Genomic DNA, 22678 nt, shown 5'->3' on the forward strand with positions numbered 1-22678 from the left:
GTGCGTTGTGGTGCATTGCATTGCTAAAAAAGGATAAAGAAAAGAAAACTCAGAGATGGCGTAAACTGTGTGTTGTGGTGCTTTGCATTGCTAAAAAAGTAGAAAGAAAAGAAAACTCAAAGACAGTGTAAACTGTGTGGTATGGTGCGTTGCATTTCTAAAAAAAAGGAGAAAGAAAAGAAAAACAGTGTAAACTGTGCGTTATGGTGCAATGAATTGCTAAAAAAGGAGAAAGAAAACTTAGAGACGGCATAAACTGTGTGTTGTGGTGCGTTGCATTGCTAAAAAGGAGAAAGAAAAGAAAACTCAGAGATGGTGTAAACTGTGCGTTGTGGTGCATTGCATTGCTAAAAAAGGATAAAGAAAAGAAAACTCAGAGATGGCGTAAACTGTGTGTTGTAGTGCTTTGCATTGCTAAAAAAGGAGAAAGAAAAGAAAACTCAGAGACAGTGTATACTGTGCGTGATGGTGTGCTGCATTGCCAAAATATGAGAGAAAAAAGGAAAACTCAGTGGTGCATTGCATTGCTAAAAGAAGACCAGGTACATTTGTTTCATCCATTGTGATGCATTAGCAGCCCATTCAAACAGAAAAGTGGAACTGAACTTCCTCTGCTCCAGCAATGCAATGTCTGGGTCTTATCTTGCTGGTGCTGATATCTTCTGTGCAGGTTTCTCCAGGATCACCAGGCCCGGCCTGGGATGACATAACTCCTGCAAATGGGCATTTGAGTTCATTCATTCCAGCATTCGGCACATGCCGGGATTGTACACTGAGCTGCACATGCACACAAAAAATAGAACGAAAACAGGAAAGTAAGAAGCCTTTATTATACAAAGTATATCTCTTCTGCAATATAAAACTGCTACAATTCTACTTACAATGAAATGCTTAAGTGTGAATCAGTCCTTTATTCCTGTAGTAAACTGAGGAAGCAGTCCTTCATGGTCCCCTTCTATTGAAATATTAATGTCTTCCTCTATTTCTTACTCCCCTTTTTCCTTCCTTGTTAATAAGGAGGGTGGGGATGAGGGGGAACGCTTCCGCTTGTCACACAGGTGATCCAAATAAAACAGTGGTCTGCTTCAGCTGAGAGGCTCCATGTCAAAAAAGACCTCTGAATACAGGGGTGGAAAGGAGCTCCCTGCCTCCTGACCAGGCATCCACACAACCTGGACTATCCCTTAGCTCTACTCTAATAGAGAGCATTTGGAGTGGTCTGGGAACCATAGCAGATAACACCTACAGCTGAACACCCACCCACATTAAAAGGACCATAATCTACCTCCAGGAAGGGGGGAGGAGCACCACTAGCCAGGGCATGGGTATCAGCATAGGGTTATTCCAGAGTACTCACCACTCCTGCTGCAGGACTCCATCTAAGAGTGTCCAATCTTCACCAATCACCACTGCCTCCCCTACATTGGCTTACTGCCCTGAACCTATACAGCACCCCTCAGTCTGCAAGGCAATATATTATTTCACAAGGTCCTGTTATGCAGGGACCACTGATTACCAGCAACATTACAGACTGTCCCTGTGTTTCCAGTGCGGGGTCCAGGTACCATTCCTTTGAGCATTAAAAGGCCATAGGGCATGGATCTGGATAATGTCAGACACTTAATCCCAGCTGGGACTACTGAGAAACAAGGTATTGCAGAGAACTGAACCAGCATGACAATCAATTAGATAGAACAGCATTTTTCAACCAAGGTGCCTTCAGGTTTCTTCAGGGGTGCCTTGGAAAAAAGCCTAAAATTTGCCCCAAAATTGTATAAAAGCCAGGGTGTGGATGAAGCCTACCCAGGGGCGGACTGACCATTTGGAAACTCGGGCCTGCACAGCATTCTTTTTTGCCTCTCCCCTGCCCCTCTCTGCCAGCACTGGGGTCACCTTAGTTACATAGTTAGTCTGGCTGAAAAAAGACAAAAGTCCATCCAGTTCAACCATTAAAAAAAAACAAAAAAAAAAATGTTATAATCCTACACTCACATCCAGAGGAAGGCAAAAACAACCAGCAAAGCATGATCCAATTGGCTCCTGCTGGGAAAGAAAATCTTCCTGATCCCCCAAGAGGCAATTGGATATTCCCTGGATCAACTTTACCTATAAATGTTAGTATCCAGTTATATTCTGTGTATCCAAGAAAGAACCCAGGCTTTTTTTAAAGCAATCCACGGTGCTGGCCAGAACCAGTTCTTGAGGGAGTCTATTCCACATTTTCACAGCTTACTGTGAAGAAACCTTTCCGTGTTTGGAGATTAAATTTCTTTTCCTCCAGACATAAAGAGTGCCCCCTTGTCCTCTGTGATAACCTCAGGGTGAATAACTCTACACCGAGTTCACTATATGAACCACTGATGTATTTATACATGTTGATCATATCCCCGCTTAATCTCTTCTTCTCAAGAGAGAATAAATTCAGTTCCTCTAATCTTTCCTCATAGCTGAGCTCCTCCATGCCTGTTATCAGTTTGGTTGCCCTTCTCTGTACTTTCTCCAGTTCCCCAATGTTCTTTTTGTGAATTGGTGCCCAAAACTGAACTGCATATTCCAGATGAGGTCTTACTAATGATTTGTACCGGGGTAATATGATATCTCTCTCTCTGGAGTCTATACCTCTTTTAATACAAGAGAGGATTTTGCTCACTTTAGAACCCGCACCTTGGCATTGCATGCCATTATTAAGCTTGTGATCTACCAGAACTCCCAGATCCTTCTCCACCATTGATTCCCCCAGTTGTACCCCCCTAGTATGTATGAAGCATGCATATTCTTAGCCCCCAAGTGCATAACCTTACATTTATCAACATTAAACCTCATCTGCCACATAGTTGCCCAATTAAACAGTGCATTGAGGTCGGCTTGTAAATTGGAGACATCCTGTAAGGACGTTATTCCACTGCACAGCTTGGTGTCATCTGCAAAGACTGAAATGGGATTTTTAATCTTAGACCCTATATCGTTTATAAATGTATTACATAAGGGTCCCAACACTGAACCTTGGGGTACACCACTGATGACCCCAGACCATTCAGAGTATGAATCATTAACCACTACTCTCTGAATACCATATTTTAGCCATTTTTATATCCATTTACATATGGATTTTTCCAGGCCTGTAGAATTTACCTCACACATTAGCCATGTGTGGGGAACTGTGTCAAACGCTTTTGCAAAATCCAAGTATACCACGTCCACCGCCACCCCTCTGTCCAAGTATACCATGTCCACTGCCACCCCTCTGTTCAAGTATACCACATCCACCGCCACCCCTCTGTCCAAGTATACCATGTCCACCGCCACCCCTCTGTCCAAGTATACCATGTCCACCACCACCCCTCTGTCCAAGTATACCACATCCACCGCCACCCCTCTGTCCAAGTATACCACGTCCACCGCCACCCCTCTGTCCAAGTATACCACGTCCACCGCCACCACTCTGTCCAAGTATACCACGTCCACCACCACCCCTCTGTCCAAGTATACTACATCCATTGCCACCCCTCTGTCCAAGGTTTTGCTCACTTCATAAAAAGAAATCAGATTTGTTTGACAACTTCTGTCTTTCATGTATCCAAAGAACAGAGGTATACCACTCAGGCAAACAATCCAGATCAATCCACAACAGGTGCAGGCTCTGGCTCGTCATCACACACGATGCAGTAGGAAGAAGGGTCAGCAGCACACCAGAGGATAGATGAATATAGTGTGTATTTATTGATCCATAGGACACACAAAACACCAGGACATGAATACAGGACCTGTTAACGCGTTTCACACGATCTCGTGCTTAATCATAAATTTCATGAATCCATGCTGTTTGTTGCTTAAAATATTTTTTCCAGCAAGAACTCATCTGTGTGGTCTTTTATTAAACTCTCCAGTATCTTGTGAGTCAATGTGGATTATCTAGAGCTGTGTTACTATTATTTTATTATTATTATTATACAGTATTTATAAAGCGCCGATTACAAAGGGGGACAGAACATGTGACAGAACAATACCAATACAATGCAAAACATGAGGGGATTGAGGGCCCTGCTCTTTCGAGCTTACAATCTAGGAGGGAGGGGATGGTGGCACAGGAGAATATAGCTGTTGGGGATGGAGTGGTAGGAAGAGTGGAGGAGGTCGGCAAGTTAGCAGGGGGTGGGGTAGGCTTCCCTGAAGAGATGGGTTTTCAGGGTGTGCCTAAAGGAGAGGAGAGTAGGTGATAATCTGATGGGTTGGGGCAGGGAGTTCCAGAGGATGGGTGACACCCTGGAGAAGTCCTGGAGGCGGGCATGGGAGGAGGAGACCAGGGAACTAGAGAGAAGGACACAGCAGATCACCGGTAAATGCAGTTGCTGGTTATCAGCTGCACTTTCCTTACACTGTCACAGTGTGAGGAAAATACTGCTGATAATTGTCAGAGGACGGATCGGCACCGTTCATCATTACACTGATGATCAGTGTCCTGATTAGCAGTGCCCAGCAGTCCCACCCACTAGTGCCGCCTACCTGTGACCAGCAGTGCTGCCCACAAGTGCCACCCACCTGTACCCATCAGTTCCCAGCAGTGCCACCCACCTGTGCCCATCAGTACCTAGTAATGCCACCCACCTGTGCCCAGCAGTGCCACCCACCAGTGCACAGCAGTGCACCCCATCAGTGCTGCCCAGCAGTGCCACCCATCAATGCCCAACAGTCCCGCCAGTCAGTGCCGCCAGTCAGTGCCACCCATCAGTGTGCATCAGTGCTGCCCATCAGTGCTGCCTATCAGTGCCGCCTATCAGTGCCCATCATTGTTGCATATCAGTGCAGCAGCATCAGTGCCACCTCATCAGTGCCAGCTCATCAGTGTTGCCTATCAGTGCCCATCAGTGCTGCCTATCAGTGCAGCCTCATCAATGCACATCAGTGAAGTAGAAAAATTACCTCCTTGGAAAATTTTATAATAGAAATAAAGAAAAACAATTTTTTTGCTCTTTTTTTGTTTATAGCGCAAAAAATAAAACACCCAGCAGTGATTAAATACCACCAAAGAAAGCTCTATTTGTGTGAAAGAAATGATAAAAATTTCATATGGGTATAGTGTTGCATGACCGCACAATTATCATTCAAAGTGCGACAGCGCTGAAAGCTAAAAATTGAATTGGCCTGGGCATGAAGGGGGTATAAGTGCCCTGTAGGCAAGTGGTTAAAGGAGAATTATGGGGTTAGTACAAGATGAGTGAATTCAATGACTTGACAAATGTAGTTCAAAAGTGTTTAAAAAAAGTTTGCTTTTAACATTCGAATTATGAGGTATGAGCAGACAGATACACTGTCACATCTGCAGAAGTCCTGCATGGCACCAGCAATCTGCTGATCACTAGTGCAATGCTTTCCAGGCTCCAAAAGAAAAAAACTAAATGCACATTATTTTACCTGCAACAAAAAGGGGGCATTTTCTTTTTTTTAAATGTCAACTTACCCTTTAAGTCATGAAAAACTTCTCCAAAAATGTTCACATAAAGATTATAGATTAGGAATGAGTTAATGAAACTTTCCAGCACTTGATAGCTGGCCTTTACCATCATTCAATACACCTGCACTCACCACAATAGCTGGGCAATCAATTACTGATCCAGCATATAAATGGGGAGCTTTTGGCTACGGAAGGTATTGGTAGCTGCTAGGCAAGATGGTTTTGATCCTTGTAGCAGTGTTATGGGTCTGTGGCTTTGTGTCTGGCAGTCTGGATTCTTGGGATGATCCATCCCGCCTCCGCTGTGGATTTGATTACATGCAGTTCTTGCTCCCTGAATTGCTGAATGATTTTGCTTTTGTGCTATCAGTTATTGGTGAGTATAAGTACTTTCATTATGTAGTACTGTGTAGTGTTGGCTTATGTAGCCTTTGTTCCAGATTTCTGGAGGCTGGTAAAGTAACTTGTCATTGGTGTTGACCCTTGGTTTTACAACATAGAAACATGCTGGGGTAAGGGGCTAGTATGTGTCCATTATCATATAAAACTGCAGTCTTTACTGCTTAAAGCAGCCTCTCTCAACCAGGGATCTGGATTCTTCTAGTGGTTCTTTGAGCACTGAATGCCTTCTCAGATGAGTAACACTAACAATGGTGCTTAATGTTCTTAAAGCATTATTCTAAATGACCATGCATTCCCCACCCCTCCCCTGACCATTGCATTAATGTACCATGATCTGTAGAGTTGTAATAACTTTCAGGGCTCCCTGAGTTTTTCAAGGAATCCTTTTTGGTTAAAAGGCTGGCTTAAGCACCTAAAGATGCTTGTGCAAAGTGGCTGTCTCTTATCTACCTAGATAATGAAGGAAGATGTCTTTATAGCTACTATTATATGGTGCTCTGTTAAGCTGGGAGGGAGTTTTTGAGTCCCTGATCATATTGGTAAGTTTCCACTGACAGGGAGAATAGTGGTGAATTTTAATAGGGACACAACTACTGTGAAAATGCTAATGGAGAGCACTCTTAGTGAATGCAAAGTCTTCTCATTTTGATGAGGTAGACATTGTTGCTATTGCCAACTCATCTAATCAGAATGCTTTGCATAGCTTGGCCCAAGCTCTTTAAGTGAGAAATAAAATTGATTGGGGGGAGGGGGTTAAAGTGGGCTGTGTAACTTTCAATCATGCCCTGATTACATTTTGATTCCCTAAAGCTGCCTTTACTTTGGGTAATGGGTAACCCCTATCTTGGCTAAAGGTATGAGCTATTCAATTTCAACATTTACCATGTATTGTGGGTATGGAGTCCAACAATAAGCAGGGTTTTGCTGCTGCTACAACCAGCCTGATTAATAAATTTTGAGGCCTAAAATGGTCAGCAAAAATTGGAATAAAATCCTCTCCTGTTAACTTGGATTGGTTTAAAATGAGGTTGAATAGAAAATGCAGACCATGGGACCCCTTGGGTATTGCCAAGATTTGATGGCAGGTGTCAACCTTTCCTCGTTTAATGCCCTCTAGTGTAAGATGGGGTGTGGGTTTTGTTTTTCATTGTTGGAGGCTTGCTAGAAGCTTGGGTTTGAGTCGGCGAGCTTACTTCAGGTTAAAGCTGAACTGCTCTGTAGGACAGTTCTGATATCTCATCTGCTCTAGAAACCTTAGTCGGTGGTAGAAGATGGGAAGAGGAAGTACTGCTAGTGTGAAGCCTGGAAGGGGGGGTCTGCCTAGAGGGTGATGCTGGACAGAAGGGAAAATTTCAGCCTAGCATAAGGCCTGAAAGTGGCTTCAAACTTTAAAGCTACAGGACAGTACTCATACACCACCTGGGCCAAAGGGGAGTAGGTTGTCAGGTGTAATACCCAGTTGGTTCTCCCTGGGACTGCATTACTTGCGTCTTGGAATCCCTTGCCCTAGAATACATGATACTTTCATCTGGGGTCTGAGATTTATTTAAGGGGACAAAGTGCTCCTTGCAAAGATTGTGCTAATCTTTCAGATGGGACATGCCACTCATGGAGTAGATGGCCTAGGATATATTGTGCTGGGTGCTTGCCATTAAGAAGTTTGTCCCTCAAGTTCAGTTCCATTGGGCATCCTATATACTTGTATACATCCCATATACAAAAAAAGCTCATGGACTGTTTACTGACTTTGGACTGAACATGTGGAAAATGCATGTTGCCTCACTGTGCAGAGCTTAGGGGGACCCAAAAACTCAGCAGCCCTCAAGAGGCTAATTTTATACTTAGAAATCCAAGTAAGGTGCCACCTACTATCCAAATGTATGGGAGGGTTGCTGCATGTTACCTAATGAACACAAGTGGGACTCTGGTAGTCTTCCAAACCTGTGACTATTTTCAGTACAGGGGAAACTGTTAGAAAACGTGTGTCCACTTTGGCCCCATGCTGTAGTATGGAGTCTACTGTCCAGTAAGAGCACACTGCTGTGTGGATGCCTGCTGTGCAGGCACAGACATTTGGACTCTCCCCTACGCTGTACTGCTAAAATGCTTTGCATATTCTGGGTTACTGTAGTTGGAACATCTGTATTAACTTCCGTTGCTGCTTCATGACTGATTATGGCAATAAGTGAAAAATCAGGACTATCAATATGGTAACTGTGGCTGTTGGCCTTGTCTGCTTCACTGTCAAATTGCTGATTTGACACAAGAAGCCAAATTCTGAGGTTCTCCTGCACGCTTGCTACAGATCTGACTTGCAGTAAACCAAGAAATGGAATATCTGAACATTGCAACATTTTGTAAAACATGCCAGTCACTCTGGAGGCAGGATCATGGATGCTAATGCAGAAATATTGCACTAGCAGCATGAATACAAAATGCAGTAACAAATGTATGGGGGGGCGGGGTTGTGAACCATACCTTCCTGCAAGAGGTTGAAGTGTGCCTAAAATACAATGTATTACTGTATACTCACCACCCTCTTGGGTACACCTGTTTGCTTGGTAAAACTGCTAATCAGCCAATCACATGGCATCAACTCAACATATCTAGACATGGTGAAGACTACTTGCTGAAGTTCAGAATATTGCTATGGGCTGATCTGAGTATTTCAAACTGCTGATGTACTGAGATTTTCACACAACTGCTAGAGTTTAGATTGTGGTCCAAAAAAAAATGTAGTCCACAGCAGTTGTGGCCAAAAATGTCTTAAAATATCAGAATGGGCAGGTTGGTTTGAGATTGACAACCGTGTCAATATGGTCCCAAATCTGAGCAGTGTTTCCAACACCTTGTTGAATCTATGCCACAAAGAATGAAGGCAAAAGGTCTAACCCAGTACTAGCAAAAAACAAATACACTTACCAGAATTTTATTTATAACAATCAGTGTGGCTGTGGGACTTTCATGTTTAACACACTTCTAAAAATACCAGTTTATGGAATTTCTAGACTTGGACAAGTGCTGGTATCTTCTATGATGTACTAAACTCCTCCCCCCATACATAAATGAGGGGTGTTTTTGTACTTGTTTCCAGTCCTAAGTAAATGGTCAGCCTAGGGTGACCACATTGCTTCTCCATAGATGGGGTACAAGTAGTCTTAAAGGGGGAGGGGGTGTAAGAGGCCTAACACATCTAAGGAATGTTAAGCTGCAATACAGCCTTTTTTTCTTTTCTTTTTTTCCTTCCTGCATTATCTAGCCCTTGGTGTTATGTGCTACATTTTCCTACTAAAAATGGGACACTTTTTTTCTAGGGTGTTGAGATGTAGCGTATCCAATACTTATTAACCTCACTGGTCTATCTTCTGAATGAGGGGGGAGAAGGGTTGCCCTCATAGGGCAACTTTTTTTTTTTTCTTAAATACTAGAATTGCAGCACCAGATTTGCATTAAATGTTTGATATGCTCTAGACACCTTTTAAGGGTCTGAGTGGTGTTCCTCAGGATGTTTAGACTTGCTCCACAGCTGTAAATTGCCAAGAAGGTCATAACTATGAATGTGTGAACTCTTCTGAAAAGCTTTTGTTAAACTTGCATGTTTTTCCTTTAGATCATAATGGAAAACCTCACTACTTGGGCAATAACTCTGCCTGTGGCACATGGGTAGGACAGGATTTGGACGGATCTGTAATGGTTGGTGCTTCATTTGATGGCTGCTTTATGAAAGAAGAGGTAAGATGGTAACATGCAGGACTCAAAAGGGCTGGGACTGAAATGGAGTTTTGTAAAATGCCCTATAGAAGTGTATTTGTTTTAGAGAATGATTTGAATGCCAAACTTTAGTACTGCCCTCTTGCTTCTGCAAGGTAATTCTCCACCATTATGCAGCACCCCTCTAGTTAGCCAGGGGGAGCTAGCTAGGCTTTTAGTTGGAGGCTGGATAATAGCCCGGGATGAGTCAACAAGGTTATTCTGGGTCAGGTCTGAGGGCTGTTGAGGTCTGTTCCCAGATGCCTCCCCCTGCTCTAGAAGCTTGAAACATTTCTGTGGGTTTGGGAGGGACAGATCTGCATACATCTTGACCAATCGACAAGCAGGAGGCTTGGCAAGGGGTCATGACAGCACTTGTGTATAAGAGCCTGATCAGGGAGTGGTCAGTGTTGGGTGAAAGATGGAGCCTGGGAGGTGGTCCAGAAGAGGGACCTACCTGCAGGCAGGGGAGGATCTCCTAGCCTCACCATCCCTTGAGAGGACTACCTGTGGAGCAGGGGAGGAGCCAGTGTAAAGCCTGAAGACAGCCACTGAGTGAGTAACCCTACACCCCCTGGGCCAAATAAGAGGGGGCAGTCAGGTGGCAAACCCAACTAGCTCCTCATCTGTGGCTGCTTTGCTAAATAGCCGTTTCTGGGTCCCCTTGGCTAGGGATTCCCTCAAGCAGCTGGTGATAAAGATTATAGGGGACCCAAAACTCAGCAACTCCCAAGGGGTTGGTGCTACAGCCACCTTGGTGGTCACTGTCAACTTGACATGGGGGGGAGAGAATCTTAAGCTGGCTTTAACACTTGTGTTGTGGTGTGGGAGGGGGGGGGTCATTCTAATACTTTGCTCTAGTCAAATTTGGGGGAGGTTATAGTATTCCACTGGCCGTATATGTATATATGGAGTAATCTAATTGTACAAGAAATATGAATGTCTTGCTCAGGGGTAGGCAACCTGTGGCTCTCTAGCTGTTGAACTACATTTCCCATGAGGGATTGCAACATTACAAAACTGAGTTAGTTATGACTTGCAGAAGCATGATGGAACTTTTAGTCCTGTAACAGCCCGAGCTGCGGGTTTCCTACCCCTGGTCTAGGTAACTAAAGGTATTTTCCTTTATTTTTTTTTTTTTTTTCTTTCTTAGGATGGGGAACATGTGATGACTATTAGTCTGGAAGAATTTCTTCAAAACGGAAAATCTCAGTACCACAAGAAGGATCTCAAATGCCCAATTCTCTTTGGTAAACTTTGCTTCAAACATCTCTAACTGCTCATTTTCTTAGAGGTTTGCATGACTGATGTGATAATGGCAAAACCAGATCACACTGAATGTACTGCTGTATGTGTTAACTTTGCATAATAGGTGCAACTCTTTGCTTGGGCATTTTAGTTTTTATAATGGTGCATTCCCAGATCTGGCCTGCCACATTGTTGAAATGGAATACTCTTATTTGGCCACCCAGAAATTGTTAAAATTGCTGTACAATCTGTTGCATTACAGCTTATCAAGCAGTCAGCATGCATGTGCTGGTGGGTATAGAAATCTTTACCTCAGCTACTGTGTAGAGCCCATACTATTGAATGTATTTGACTTGTTTGGCTAATGGTGTAATGTAAAAAGAGCAGACCAAGCTGGCAGTCCTACTTAAAAGGGTGGTGGGGCACATGCCCTGGGTGCTGAAGGGAGGGGGTGCACTGGCTGCTTGTCCAACTCTCCACTGACAGGAGTGATTGCAGTGTCACTCCTGTCAGGATCAGCAGCTGGTTGCTGCTGGGAAGGGGGATTTTCTCCCATCCCACAAAGGGCAGAAGAGCCAGTGGAGAGACTGCAGCAGGGCCATGCTGAGACTGAGGTTAGCCCTCAGAGTAAGTGACTCTTCTGAGTAAGGGCAGACTGTCCTTATGTGGAGAGGGAAAGGAGAAACTGTACTTGGATCACAAATCCCATATGCAGAGGCAGCAAAGGGGAAGCTCCCCTCCATCTTGTCTTACCTAGGTTGATACTTTTATCTTGCAGGAATGTGCATGCATTCTCACAGTGCACAAACATAGCCCATTTGCAGGCATGTGGTGGTGCACCTTGCTTTTGCTCTTTGCCCATGCCAAAACAAATGGTAATGAGTACTATGCATTTTGGTGCAGCACTTTTAAAGTTGTGTAGCCTATTGAAATTTGAAGGGCTGCTTTGTACATTCCGTGCAAATGCATGCCTTTCACATCTGCAAAAGGGTGAATGAACAGTTGGAGCTAGTTTACACTTTCATTAGCTCTAGCCATATGAAGAGCAACTTGCATTGTATCACTTTTCAGAAGGCATTTAACAGGTGGTAAGTTACCTCACTGCCTGTTAACCCCCTAACATCTGCATCAGTGCCATGCATTGTATACGGTTTGTAGGTCAGCCAAATCTACTTGCTTGAGCTGTGTTCAGCAGTTGGTACTACCCTTCAGATAAGGGAGAGGGGCAGAAGAGCACAGTTCAACCTCCTGTTACTGCCAAAATGGCAAAGTACACAAGCCCTTAGGGGCTGAATCACATGGATGGAGGGTAGAATTTTTTTTTTAACCCTGCCTTCCCCAGAACAGGATACAGCTGTACACATGCAATGGCCTGCTTCATGGCAAAATTAAAGTGAGACAATGCTGCAACTGCATGCAATGCACACGGCTGCAGTACAGTAAGTGATGGGCAGTGAGACAGGGATATATCACCACCTTGCTGCCTGGATTTTAGAACTCCTGAAGTTGTATGCTACATTTATTTTCAGAGGGGCACCAGTGATTGCCACATCTCAAGTGACACTTTTCAGCCCACCTCCCCTTCAAGCCACTCAGTCCATCAGATCTGACACTAGAGATGCAACACCACCAATACAGGGGCACTTTTCCTTCCATGGAGGTGTGGGGAGGGGAGATTGACTTTTTACCACTGATCCCATATTTGTCCACTTTGCCATTTTCACCCTGGGAACCTGATGAATGTGTCCTGGCACTTTTTGAGGACATGCCATGTCTGGAGTGCTGAAAGTGCTATGTCTTTGCATAGAGCAAAAATAAACCATGTACAGTACCTTAAATCCCAAAAACATTTAAAGGCAAATTGTGCATAGTTTGCAGTAAAACTGCCACTGCTATCAGAACTAAAGTGGACTTATCTTTCAGTTGTGCACAGAATCGCCTAAATCTCAATTACCATATCTTTCTGCATAGCAATGGAAGCTCCTAGTGCTGGCGAATGTGCTGCTATCCCAACAGCTGACCGAATTCCTTGTGCTAATACAACTGTGTCCAGAGATCTCTGTGAAAGTATTGGATGCTGCTACGCCCAGAGTAACCTTGGAAATCCCTGTTACTATGGAAACAAAAGTAAGTTAGTACACTTTTTGCGTTAAGCATCAATTTGTAACTAAATCTAAGTGTCACTACCTCATGTACTTGCATACTGGGGTTGAGTTTTACTAAAAGGCCTTAACCCACCTGCATAATAGTGCTGTGGTGTCCTTCAAATCATTTTCAGTGGGTCCCTTGAATCCTAGACCCAGGGTGTATAGAAGCTTTCTACTCCAGATTTGGGACAAATCTTGTAGTACAGATCTCCACCCCATCACTGACTATGACTCATACAATGGGGAGATTTCAGTGGGCTTTAGCAGCACTGGTGTTTGCCTTTTTGAAGTTGAGATGCCATGTACCAAGTGTCCATTCAGAACCACAGGGATTAGGTCTGCTAATTGGATACCACAATACCACCAGCATTTAGCTGTGGTGTCTATGTTTAGGCCATGTTTGCTTAAACTGTAACAGCATGACTTTCATATAGGTCATTAGATGCTGCAAGCACTTTAATGTTTGTGGGTTGTATAGGATAATGTGGCCAGGCTGGCACACTGCCATATCTCACCATTAGTCTGTAAACCTTTAATTTTCAGACAGGTGATGTTTGCCTCATTGCATTAGACATACTTTCCCAGACAATGATAGAATGTGAGGCTCTAGAACTATAAATGGTTTATTTGCCTTCACTTTAGGGCAGGCAACTGAGTCAAACCTGTCTAACTTTTTTTTTTTTTTTTTTTTTGTTTTGCAGTGACTGCCCAATGCACTGATGGCACCATGGTGGTGGTTGTGTCAACTGATCTTACTTTGCCATCTTTGATACTGGATTCAGTTAGAGTGGTGGGCATTGATTCCACCTCATGTCCTGGCTTCAGCACCTCAAAAACAGGCTCATTTGTTGGCTTCAGGTTTCCTTTGTCATGCAGTACTGGAAAAGAGGTGAGGTCCTTTTTCTAAATAGAATTGTACTGATGGCTTAGTCACTATTTCCAGATTTCTCCCTTAATCTGACAAACTTCATGAAGTTGAATGTGTCCAAATTTCAGTGTCAAGTCCTAGAGGAGTGGTTGACATGTTGCCAACCAGAAAGGCTAGTAGTTGTTGAATGCAAATGCCATCAGAAAACTAACTCTGACAATCCTTAATGTTTTTGCTTTACAATAGTCACCAAAACAGATGCATTTCCATGCACATAAGTGCAACCTCTAAATTGATGCTAGTTTTTTTTTTTTTTTTTTATAGGTATCTGACAGCATGACTTATGAGAGCACACTTGTTGCAAACAAAGTGGTGGAAACATGGCAAGGATCTTCAGTCACAAGAGACAGTACAATGAGGTATGTTTAAAGTGGTCCTAAGTCTGTATAAAATGACTTTCAAACCAAAAGTAGCCTTCAACTGTCTGCATTGAACACCAGTCTTTATCCTTGTTAATATGCAAGTACATAAGCAGATTTCCAAAATCTGCTAACTAAAATTCCTAACTTGTCCAGTGATCGCTCATACTGCACAAATCTAAAGCTTTAGTCTAGATGAGTAGCAGGAGGCTGAGACATGAAAGGGATAACTGCAGAATGTAACTACTGGGCCAGAATATTGGTCAATGGAAGTTGAGGCCATGTCTAAAGATGGTCAGTTTTATGGACAAAATCTTCTTTACCTTTGATTCACAAACTCATTTCTTTCTGGTGCATCATGCTTAGTAGTTGCTACAACATCTTAGCACCTGTAACATATTTGAAACCTGTAGCTGACTGCTATAACAATTCCCTTATCCAGGCTAACTATTCGCTGCACTTATGGAAAAACTGCTAGCATTCCTTTGGAAGTTGAAGTAATGACACTGCCACCGCCACCTCCCGTGTCTACTCCAGGACCTCTTCTGCTGGAGATGGTAATAGCTAAAGGTAATGTGTTAATGGGTTAACTGAATCTAGAAAAATCTACAAAGACCAAATGGAAATTGAAATTCTTTGGTAACATGGGAATGACTGGATCTAGTATGGGAATGACTGGATCTAGTATGGGAATGACTGGATCTAGTATGGGAATGACTGGATCTAGTATGGGAACATTGAGAAATCAACAGGTTGCAGTGGTAACCTACCTATTCTAGAAAGAGTGCCCTGGACCCCACACCAATTAATGATTTAACACCTTAATGAGTTGGTTGAACCAGTTGGCCCTAACCACTTGTGTGCACTATAAGATTGGTGTGCTCATTTAGACTGCTACCAATGCTAAAATCAATTTTTGAAAAGGGTCTGTTGGAACAGGCTGCTTCAAGCACAGGCTACAATCCACCAGTTGGATGTTAGCAGGTGCTGCTGAGATGACACCCTCTTAGCAAGGGGGTTAATGAGTTGTAGTGCAACTGTAACCAGCAGGTGAGCAAACTGTTACAATTTAAAGTGTAAATGCTTTACACATGCTTCTAGAAAGCTTGAACTAGTCTCTTTACTTGGGGCCCAGAGTTCAGGCTTGTCAAACTGTCCTGGGTTTACATATAACCTTTCATTGGTACCAGGCAAAAATAATAACTTCAATTGAATCGGTTGTCTGTGGTGTGTTTTTTTTTTTTTTTTTTTTTTTTATTGCAGTTTCTCAGCTACAAAGCTGACTTGCTGGTGGTTTGACATAGAGACCTTTCCCCCTCTTATTTCTAAAGATTAGTGTGGGTTTTTTAACATATGTGCTCTTGTCTTACAGATGGAGGGTACAGTTCATACTATGCTGATGCAGACTACCCTTTAGTCAAAGTGCTCAGAGAGCCAGTCTTCCTGGAGGTTCACATCCTACACAGGAATGATCCTAACTTGTTTCTCATTTTGGACGACTGCTGGGCCACCAACTCTCCTAGCTCTACTGGTGCTCCCCAGTGGCCAATCCTATTTAACAGGTAAGCATTTCTGGAAGGTTTATAGACTACCACAAATCAACTTCAGTTTTTACAAACTGTCTTGTGTCTTCCAGCTGCCCTTTTCCTGGAGACAACTACCTTACTCAGGTGATTCCTGTTGGAGCACCATCACAAAGCATGCCTCTTCCAACACACTACCAACGTTTCATGGTCAGCACTTTTACTTTTGTGGCTCCCAACACCCAGGTTGCTCTTGGTGGACTGGTAAGTGTGTGTGGCAAAATGTGACCTGCCTTTTTTTTTTTTTTTTTTTTTTTTTTTTTTAAAGGGGGGAGGAAAAACCTGAGGGCTGGTTGAAAGGTACTAACTAACCTGTGTCCTACAGGTGTTCTTTCACTGCAGTGCATCAGTATGTGTCCCATCTGCCACAGATTCCTGCACAGTGAACTGTGCTCAAAAGAAAAGTAAGTGATATTGAACCTTTACTAGTTTTGAACTCTCTAGCCTTTGCAATAAAGCTATATTCGGACTTCACAAGCTGGCAGTAATGTGAACAATACAGCACTGTTGGCTTGTAATCTGATTTATTCTCACCTAAACAGATGGCAGCTTAAGCCTAAAGTTTGTTTAGTTGAACCTCTAAACCTGTTATGATGCTGTATACTGGAGCTAAACATGGTTCTTCCTATTGCAGAGAGAATGGCTGATATGACTCTGCGAGAATCACTAACTGTTACTTCAGGCGGACCTGTGATCTTTAAGGGCAAAGACACTGAAAGTCAAGATTCCCATGAAATGGACAGAGGTGAGCATTTAGCAATGGCATGATTGATGGATCATCTTGAGCTGGGCCTTGATCACAGTACTATAAAGCCTGCAATATAGGTTCCCCTGAATGACTTGGTAGTGAAACTGTTGTGCACATAATGGTGGTTGTGCTGATCCAAAGGTTTCAGTATGCTCCTTTCAAAACATGAAATGTGTAATCTATTCTGATTCTCAGCAGATTCTGGACATTGACTTTGTGCTTGAGGTTATAAGACCTTTTAAGTTGAACCTGGGTAGAAAATGAAGTGCTAGATCACTTAAAAGCAGGCTAGCACCTTTTTTGCAGGGATAGCATGTTTTGAGTGCCTATACTGTTTAAAATCCAGTAATACTGTCTTGGCCTGCTTTGACCATGCTTAATTGCTCCTTTTTCAGCACTGTGACAAAGTAGAGGCGGATGTGGTTAGTCTAAAGATTTACTGCTTGTTAGGGCCTCAGCAAAATGTCGGCCTCCAGCAAGAACTATGGAGGTAACTTGATGGCACAAAGGTTTTTGTAAGGAACACATGCTACCAAATTTAAAGTGGGAGGTGAGGGCTTCTGCTTTACCCTTCAGTAGATTAGAATTGGCAGCCTGGGAACCCCATTGCTTTTACCTGGTTTGTATAATGCAGGAGATTATTGTTTAACTTAGGAATCATGCTGTGTGATCTCCACTTAAATGCAGAGACTAAGAAGGCTGACCTTGCTAATCGGTGTCATCCATTTTACCACTTTTGCAAGGTTAACTTTTTAAAGCTGTCTACACTTGTTCTAAAACAGTTTGTGCACATTGAGAATTTAATTGATTTGGTGCATCACTTGCAAAATGCCTATTTAATGTGGTGGTGCTATTGTGTTCCACTAGGTGCCGTTGAGCCTGCTTCTTCCATGCTTTGGCTAAAGGGAATAACAGCTGTTGGCGGTGTCTTGGCAGTTATCCTTGTGACTATAATCCTTGTGACTCTTAACCAACATAGAAGATGGCACAACAGAGCTGAAGACTACACAAACATGTCACTGTAAATGCCTGAATAAAATTGAGTTTTTTCAAAATTATGAGTAGGGTTTCTTTTTTGGGGGCAGATTATCATATGAATCTATATCCTCCTGCAACACTTGAACCTATAGTGGCACAATGTTGGGTTTTGTCCAATGTTCCCTGTGACATTCATCGGCCAGCTTAAGTATGGCAGAGTTGAAGACTAATTTCTTGACCTAGGACTATGCACCCCCACCACCAGGGCAATCCTGACCTAGAAGATGGCTCTAAAATCATGGATGAAAATGCACAAATGTCAGCTATGTGTATGGGGGGGTGCTCAAAAAATTTAGTGTAGGTGACATGTTCTCAGATATCCAGGGTCTTTTTACTCCCTAGATGTCTCCCCTGCAGCCAACAAAACAGATCTTACATCAGCTGCATCTCCAGGCACAAATCCCTGGACCAGGAATTGAGGTCTTCACTTGCCAGTCCATTCAAAGAAGGCAGAAGCGGCAAGCAGATGTTTTGCTCTGCTTCTGCCCCCACAGCAGCACCAGGCCTGCAGGTGGGCTAGTGAACCCCAATATACATAGCAGTGGGAGGGCCAGCATGTTGAAGTGATCACATGGATTCACAGCTGTTCATTTCACTACCAAGTGAAGTCTACAGTTGTCTTTACAAATAAACTCTTCTGGCTAGGAGAGTTTAACTCCCAGTACTGTTCAGACCATCACTGAAGTGGCAAGCCTGTGCTTGGCTTTAAGAGGAAATACAGTATGCTGTCCCATTATAGGTTTAACATTTGTGTGCTAGCCAGGGCTCCCTTTTTTGGTAAGCAGAATCTAAAACCTCAGCTTTCTAAAATACTCTACAGCCTGCAATGGCTCCATGCTGGTGTGGATGGCATTGTGGTAACGGAGCAGCCATTGGGTCTAGTCCCCCTCGGTACCACTGGAGGGAATGTCATGTTCTTGGGCTGTACAGTAAACACTCCTGTTGCAGCTGTAGTTTTGGACTACATGAAGCCCTGGCAGGTAACTTTAGCCATAACTCAACAGACCTGCCTTCTGTGGCACTGTCTTAGATTTTGATAAAAGCATTTTGTTCCTCTTCCTGACCCCATCCTGTATGATGGGGCAGACAGCAAACAGAAGTATTGGGGCAATTTAGGAAGTGGACTTCTGCATTCAGAAGTTCTAAAACTGCAGCCAGTAAGAAGGCTGTTTGTCCTGTGACAGTACAAATGTTTTGCTGCTGCAACTGGAAAGAGGGTACACTTGCTAAACAGCTGCCTGGTGCTGATCAATTTTGTGCAGATTAAATACTGTACCAGGGATACAGGGACAGGCCAGGCAGGGGAGCACAGATGTCACAGCAAATGTTTTGATATTGGTAGCAGTTTTCTTCTTCCCTGATTGGATCTGTGTAGACATGTGGCCATAGTATTAGATGTAAGGGAGATTCTTGCTCATAGCGCAGTAATATATCTAAGGTTGTGGGTACAAGCTCTGCAGACAGCATAGGGTTCCCCTCCCCAAAATTTGCACTCTAATAAATTAGATCATGTCTAAATTTAAAATGGCAGGCTGATATATTAGGTTCTCAAGGCTATAACCAATCAGAGTGCACCTGTCACTGTAATAAAATGAATTAATGGGGAATATGGATGCACTCAATTGCAGTATCATAGGTCATGTAGCAATACTCCGGTGCTGCTAAGATGTTGAAGCCTCACCCTGCAGCCAGGTACCCTCACTTGATCTCCAATGATCAGACCAGGGGTTGTAGTTTTATTTGAGGACCTTGGTAGGGATGGGAAATTTTAGTAGGATGCTCCAGGGATAAATTGTTTCCAGTTCAAAACAGAACTTCCTTATGTAGCAGCCTACCAATGTTAGAGGGGTTAAACAGACAGTGCTCCTTAGGACACAGCTGGTGTCTCCCTCTAGGGACACTCTGACTCTAGCACGAGTGCTAGCAAAGCAGCATCCCCAAGTTCGTGTCTGTGCTCACAAGGCCAGAATGGTAGTCTCCTTTCAATCTTCCAGTGATACTAGCCAGATCTTTGGCAGACTGATCCACTTGCTTCAGCTTTCTGAAGAACCAGGGTCACTTACTTCAGGTCACCCACCTGAGGCCACATGGTAGCAGGTGCCTGGGGAGGCAGCATGCCCTCCCCCAGGCTGCATTGAACAGGACAAAAAGCACATTAGACAACAGACATAATGGTAACACATCTTTATAACTTCTGCTTTGACATTTACATGGAACTGTTCATGATACACTTTACATTTTTATTTTAAGCCATTGTGTGATAAAATATCACTTTATTTATCTCACCGGCTCTTTCATTTGCAAAATTGCTGAAGAATTCTAATGTGTCTCAGAAAATCCAACATGAACAATTAGGAAATATGATTTATGTACTGAGGAACTTTTATTCTGCTTTGTATATTGCCCTGCCCACATGCAGCAATTGTCTTATAAATACTTTTCACTGAGTATTTTGGCCAACACATTTTGACTTTGTCCTCTGGGTAATAGAGTATTGGAAAATGTGCACAGTCTGACTTATCTCTGTAGACTTGGTATATTGTGCTTGGAATTGTCTCCACACTTAATAGTTTGTTTACCAAGATTACGTCGAGTTCTTGCCAAGGGTTTTTTGTTATATTAAAGCTATGTTAATATTTTGGGACAAACGTTTCCAGCATATTAAATATAATGTTTGCAGGTGTTGTGGAAAGTAGGTATGATGTGCCCTTCCCTGTATTACCTGTGATATTGCAGTGGCAGCACATGGGATCCTGGTCTTCAGATTTGTTGGTTATTATATGGTATTTATAAAGCACCAATAGTTCACTCAGCGCTGTATATTACAAAGGGGGACAGAACAATACAATGTAAAACATGAGGGGATCAAGGGCCCTGCTCTTGAGTTTACAATCTAGGAGGGGATGGTGGCACGGGAGATGGCTGTTGGGGGATGGGGTGGTAGGAAGAGATTGGTAAGTTAGCAGGGGGTGGAGTAGGCTTCCCTGAAGAGGTGGGTTTTCAGGGTGCGCTGAAAGGAGAGTAGGTGGTAATCTGATGGGTTGGGGCAGGGAGTTCCAGAGGATGGGTGACACCCTGGAGAAGTCCTGGAGGTGGGCATGGGAGGAGGAGACCAGGGAACTAGAGAGGTGGGCATGGGAGGAGCAGAGTGTGCATGCTGGGTGGAACTTGGATATTAGGTCAGTGATTTAGTTCGGGGCAGTATGGTGGACGGCTTTGTACGTCAGTGTTAGGATTTTGAATTTGATCCATTGCACAATCGGAAGCCAGTGGAGGGATTGGCAGAGGGGGTGGCGGAAATGGAGCGGTTGGAAAGGTGAATGAGTCTGGCAGCCGTAGTCAGGATCGACTGAAGCGGGGATAGCCAGCGGCGAGGCAGGCCAGTAAGGAGGGAGTTGCAGTAGTCGAGTTGTGATATGAGGGAGTGGATGAGCGGTTAGTGGTTTCTGGGGCTAGGAACGTGCGTATTTTGGCAATGTTGCGGAGGTGGAGTCTGCACAAGCTTGTTAAAGATTGGATTTGGGGCTGGAAGGACAGGTTGGAGTCCAGAATGACACAAAGTACTCTGGCCTGCGGGGCGGGTTTGGTGGCGTTGGATGTGATGGAGAAGTCAATGGGGGGTGGTGTCTGGGCTTGGGGGAAGAAAAACTGTTTTGGAGAGGTTCAGTTTAAGGAAGTGGAGCGACATCCGGTCTGTCGCTCAGGTGTGTGATTCGGGTGGAGACTGAGGTGGGGGGTTGAGAGAGATTTGTCGTTGGCATATAGGTGGTAGTTGAAGCTGTGAGAGTGTATGAGTTGGCCAAGGGAGGTGTAGATGGAGAAGAGAAGGGGCCTGGGGACTGAGTCTTGAGGGACCCCAACAGAGGGGGAGGTGGTAGCATTATAGGTAACGCTGAAAGAGCGTTGTGACAGGTAGGATGAGAGCCAGGAGAGAGCAGAATCTGAGGCCAAGGGAGTGTAGTTTTTTGAGGGGGTGGTCGACTGTGTCTAAGGCCGCAGAGAGGTCAAGGAGTAGGAGCACTGAATAGTGGCCATTAGCTTTGGCGGTTAGCAGGTCATTGGAGAGTTTAAGTAGGGCAGTTTCGGTGGAGTGTAGGGGACGGAAGCCGGACTGTAGGGAATCGAGGAGGTTGTTGTTTGAGGTGAGAGCCTAGGCGGGTGTAGACTAGGCGCTCGGAGTTTGGCTGTAAATGGGAGATGGATCTGAGGTTGTTCGGGTCATTGGGGTCCAGGGAGGGCTTTTTAAGTATGGGGGTGATGGGTGCATGTTTCAGAGGGGAGGGAAAAGTGCCGGAGGAGAGAGAGATTAAAGATGTGGGTGAAGGAGCGTAGGTTGGAGGGGGAGGGAGGTCGTAGGAGTTGAGGGCATAGGGTCGAGGGGGCAGGTGGTGAGGTGGGCATCAGAGGATCTTGGAGACTTCCTCAATGGTAGTAAGGTTAAAGGTGCGGAGTCTTGGGGCTTCAGTATGAGGAATGTAGGGTGGGGTGGAAGTGGAGGTCAGAGCAGTGGTGGGGCCGTAGGAGAGGGGTGATGAGGGGGTAGTTGAGTGAGGGGGAACGGGGTTGGAGGGAGTTTGAGCAGCGACGAAGTCCCTGCGGGTTATGTCGAGGGAGAAGGGGGATGAGGGGGTAGCTGTGTGAGGCGACGGGTTGAGAGGGCGTGTGAGTTGCGGCGATGTCCTTGCAAATTGTGTCTTGTTTTTTAAGTGATTGGCAAGCTCAAGGGCGGTGAGTGAGGTGCTAGGTGGGGGTGGCGAGAGTAGAGTTGAAGGTGGAGAGGAGTCGGCGAGGATTGGAGGAGAGGGCCTTGATGAAGGTCAGAAAGTAGGCTTGTTTGGCTGCATGGAGGGAGGAGGTGTAGGTGTGGAAGGCAGATTTGTAGCAGGTGAAGGCTTGTTGGGATTTGGCTTTGCACCATAGTCGCTCCAGGGCACGACTGTGTAGTTTGAGGGTTTTGGTGTGATCGGTCTGCCGGGGCTGGAGTGGTCGGGGTCTGATTTTGCATGTGGTTAAAGGCGCTAGT

At 44.3% G+C, this 22678-nt stretch overlaps 1 protein-coding gene across 1 annotated transcript; it reads left to right on the top strand.

Annotated features, from left to right (window-relative positions):
- Window positions 1–5668: 5668 nt before the first annotated feature.
- On the top strand, window positions 5669–17643 carry LOC149457999 (zona pellucida sperm-binding protein 4-like). Its single transcript, XM_089682773.1, has 12 exons — window positions 5669–5828; window positions 9465–9586; window positions 10758–10854; window positions 12824–12979; window positions 13701–13888; window positions 14192–14286; window positions 14729–14856; window positions 15659–15848; window positions 15923–16073; window positions 16195–16273; window positions 16504–16614; window positions 17485–17643. Exons 1-12 carry the CDS (start codon window positions 5669–5671, stop codon window positions 17640–17642), a joined length of 1635 nt encoding a protein of 544 aa, XP_089538899.1. The 3' UTR covers window position 17643.
- Window positions 17644–22678: the final 5035 nt, after the last annotated feature.

This window comes from Staurois parvus, unplaced genomic scaffold, assembly GCF_062004578.1.
Source record: "Staurois parvus isolate SC_StPar_1 unplaced genomic scaffold, SC_StPar_1.0 ptg000298l, whole genome shotgun sequence".
NCBI classification, from domain to species: domain Eukaryota; kingdom Metazoa; phylum Chordata; class Amphibia; order Anura; family Ranidae; genus Staurois; species Staurois parvus.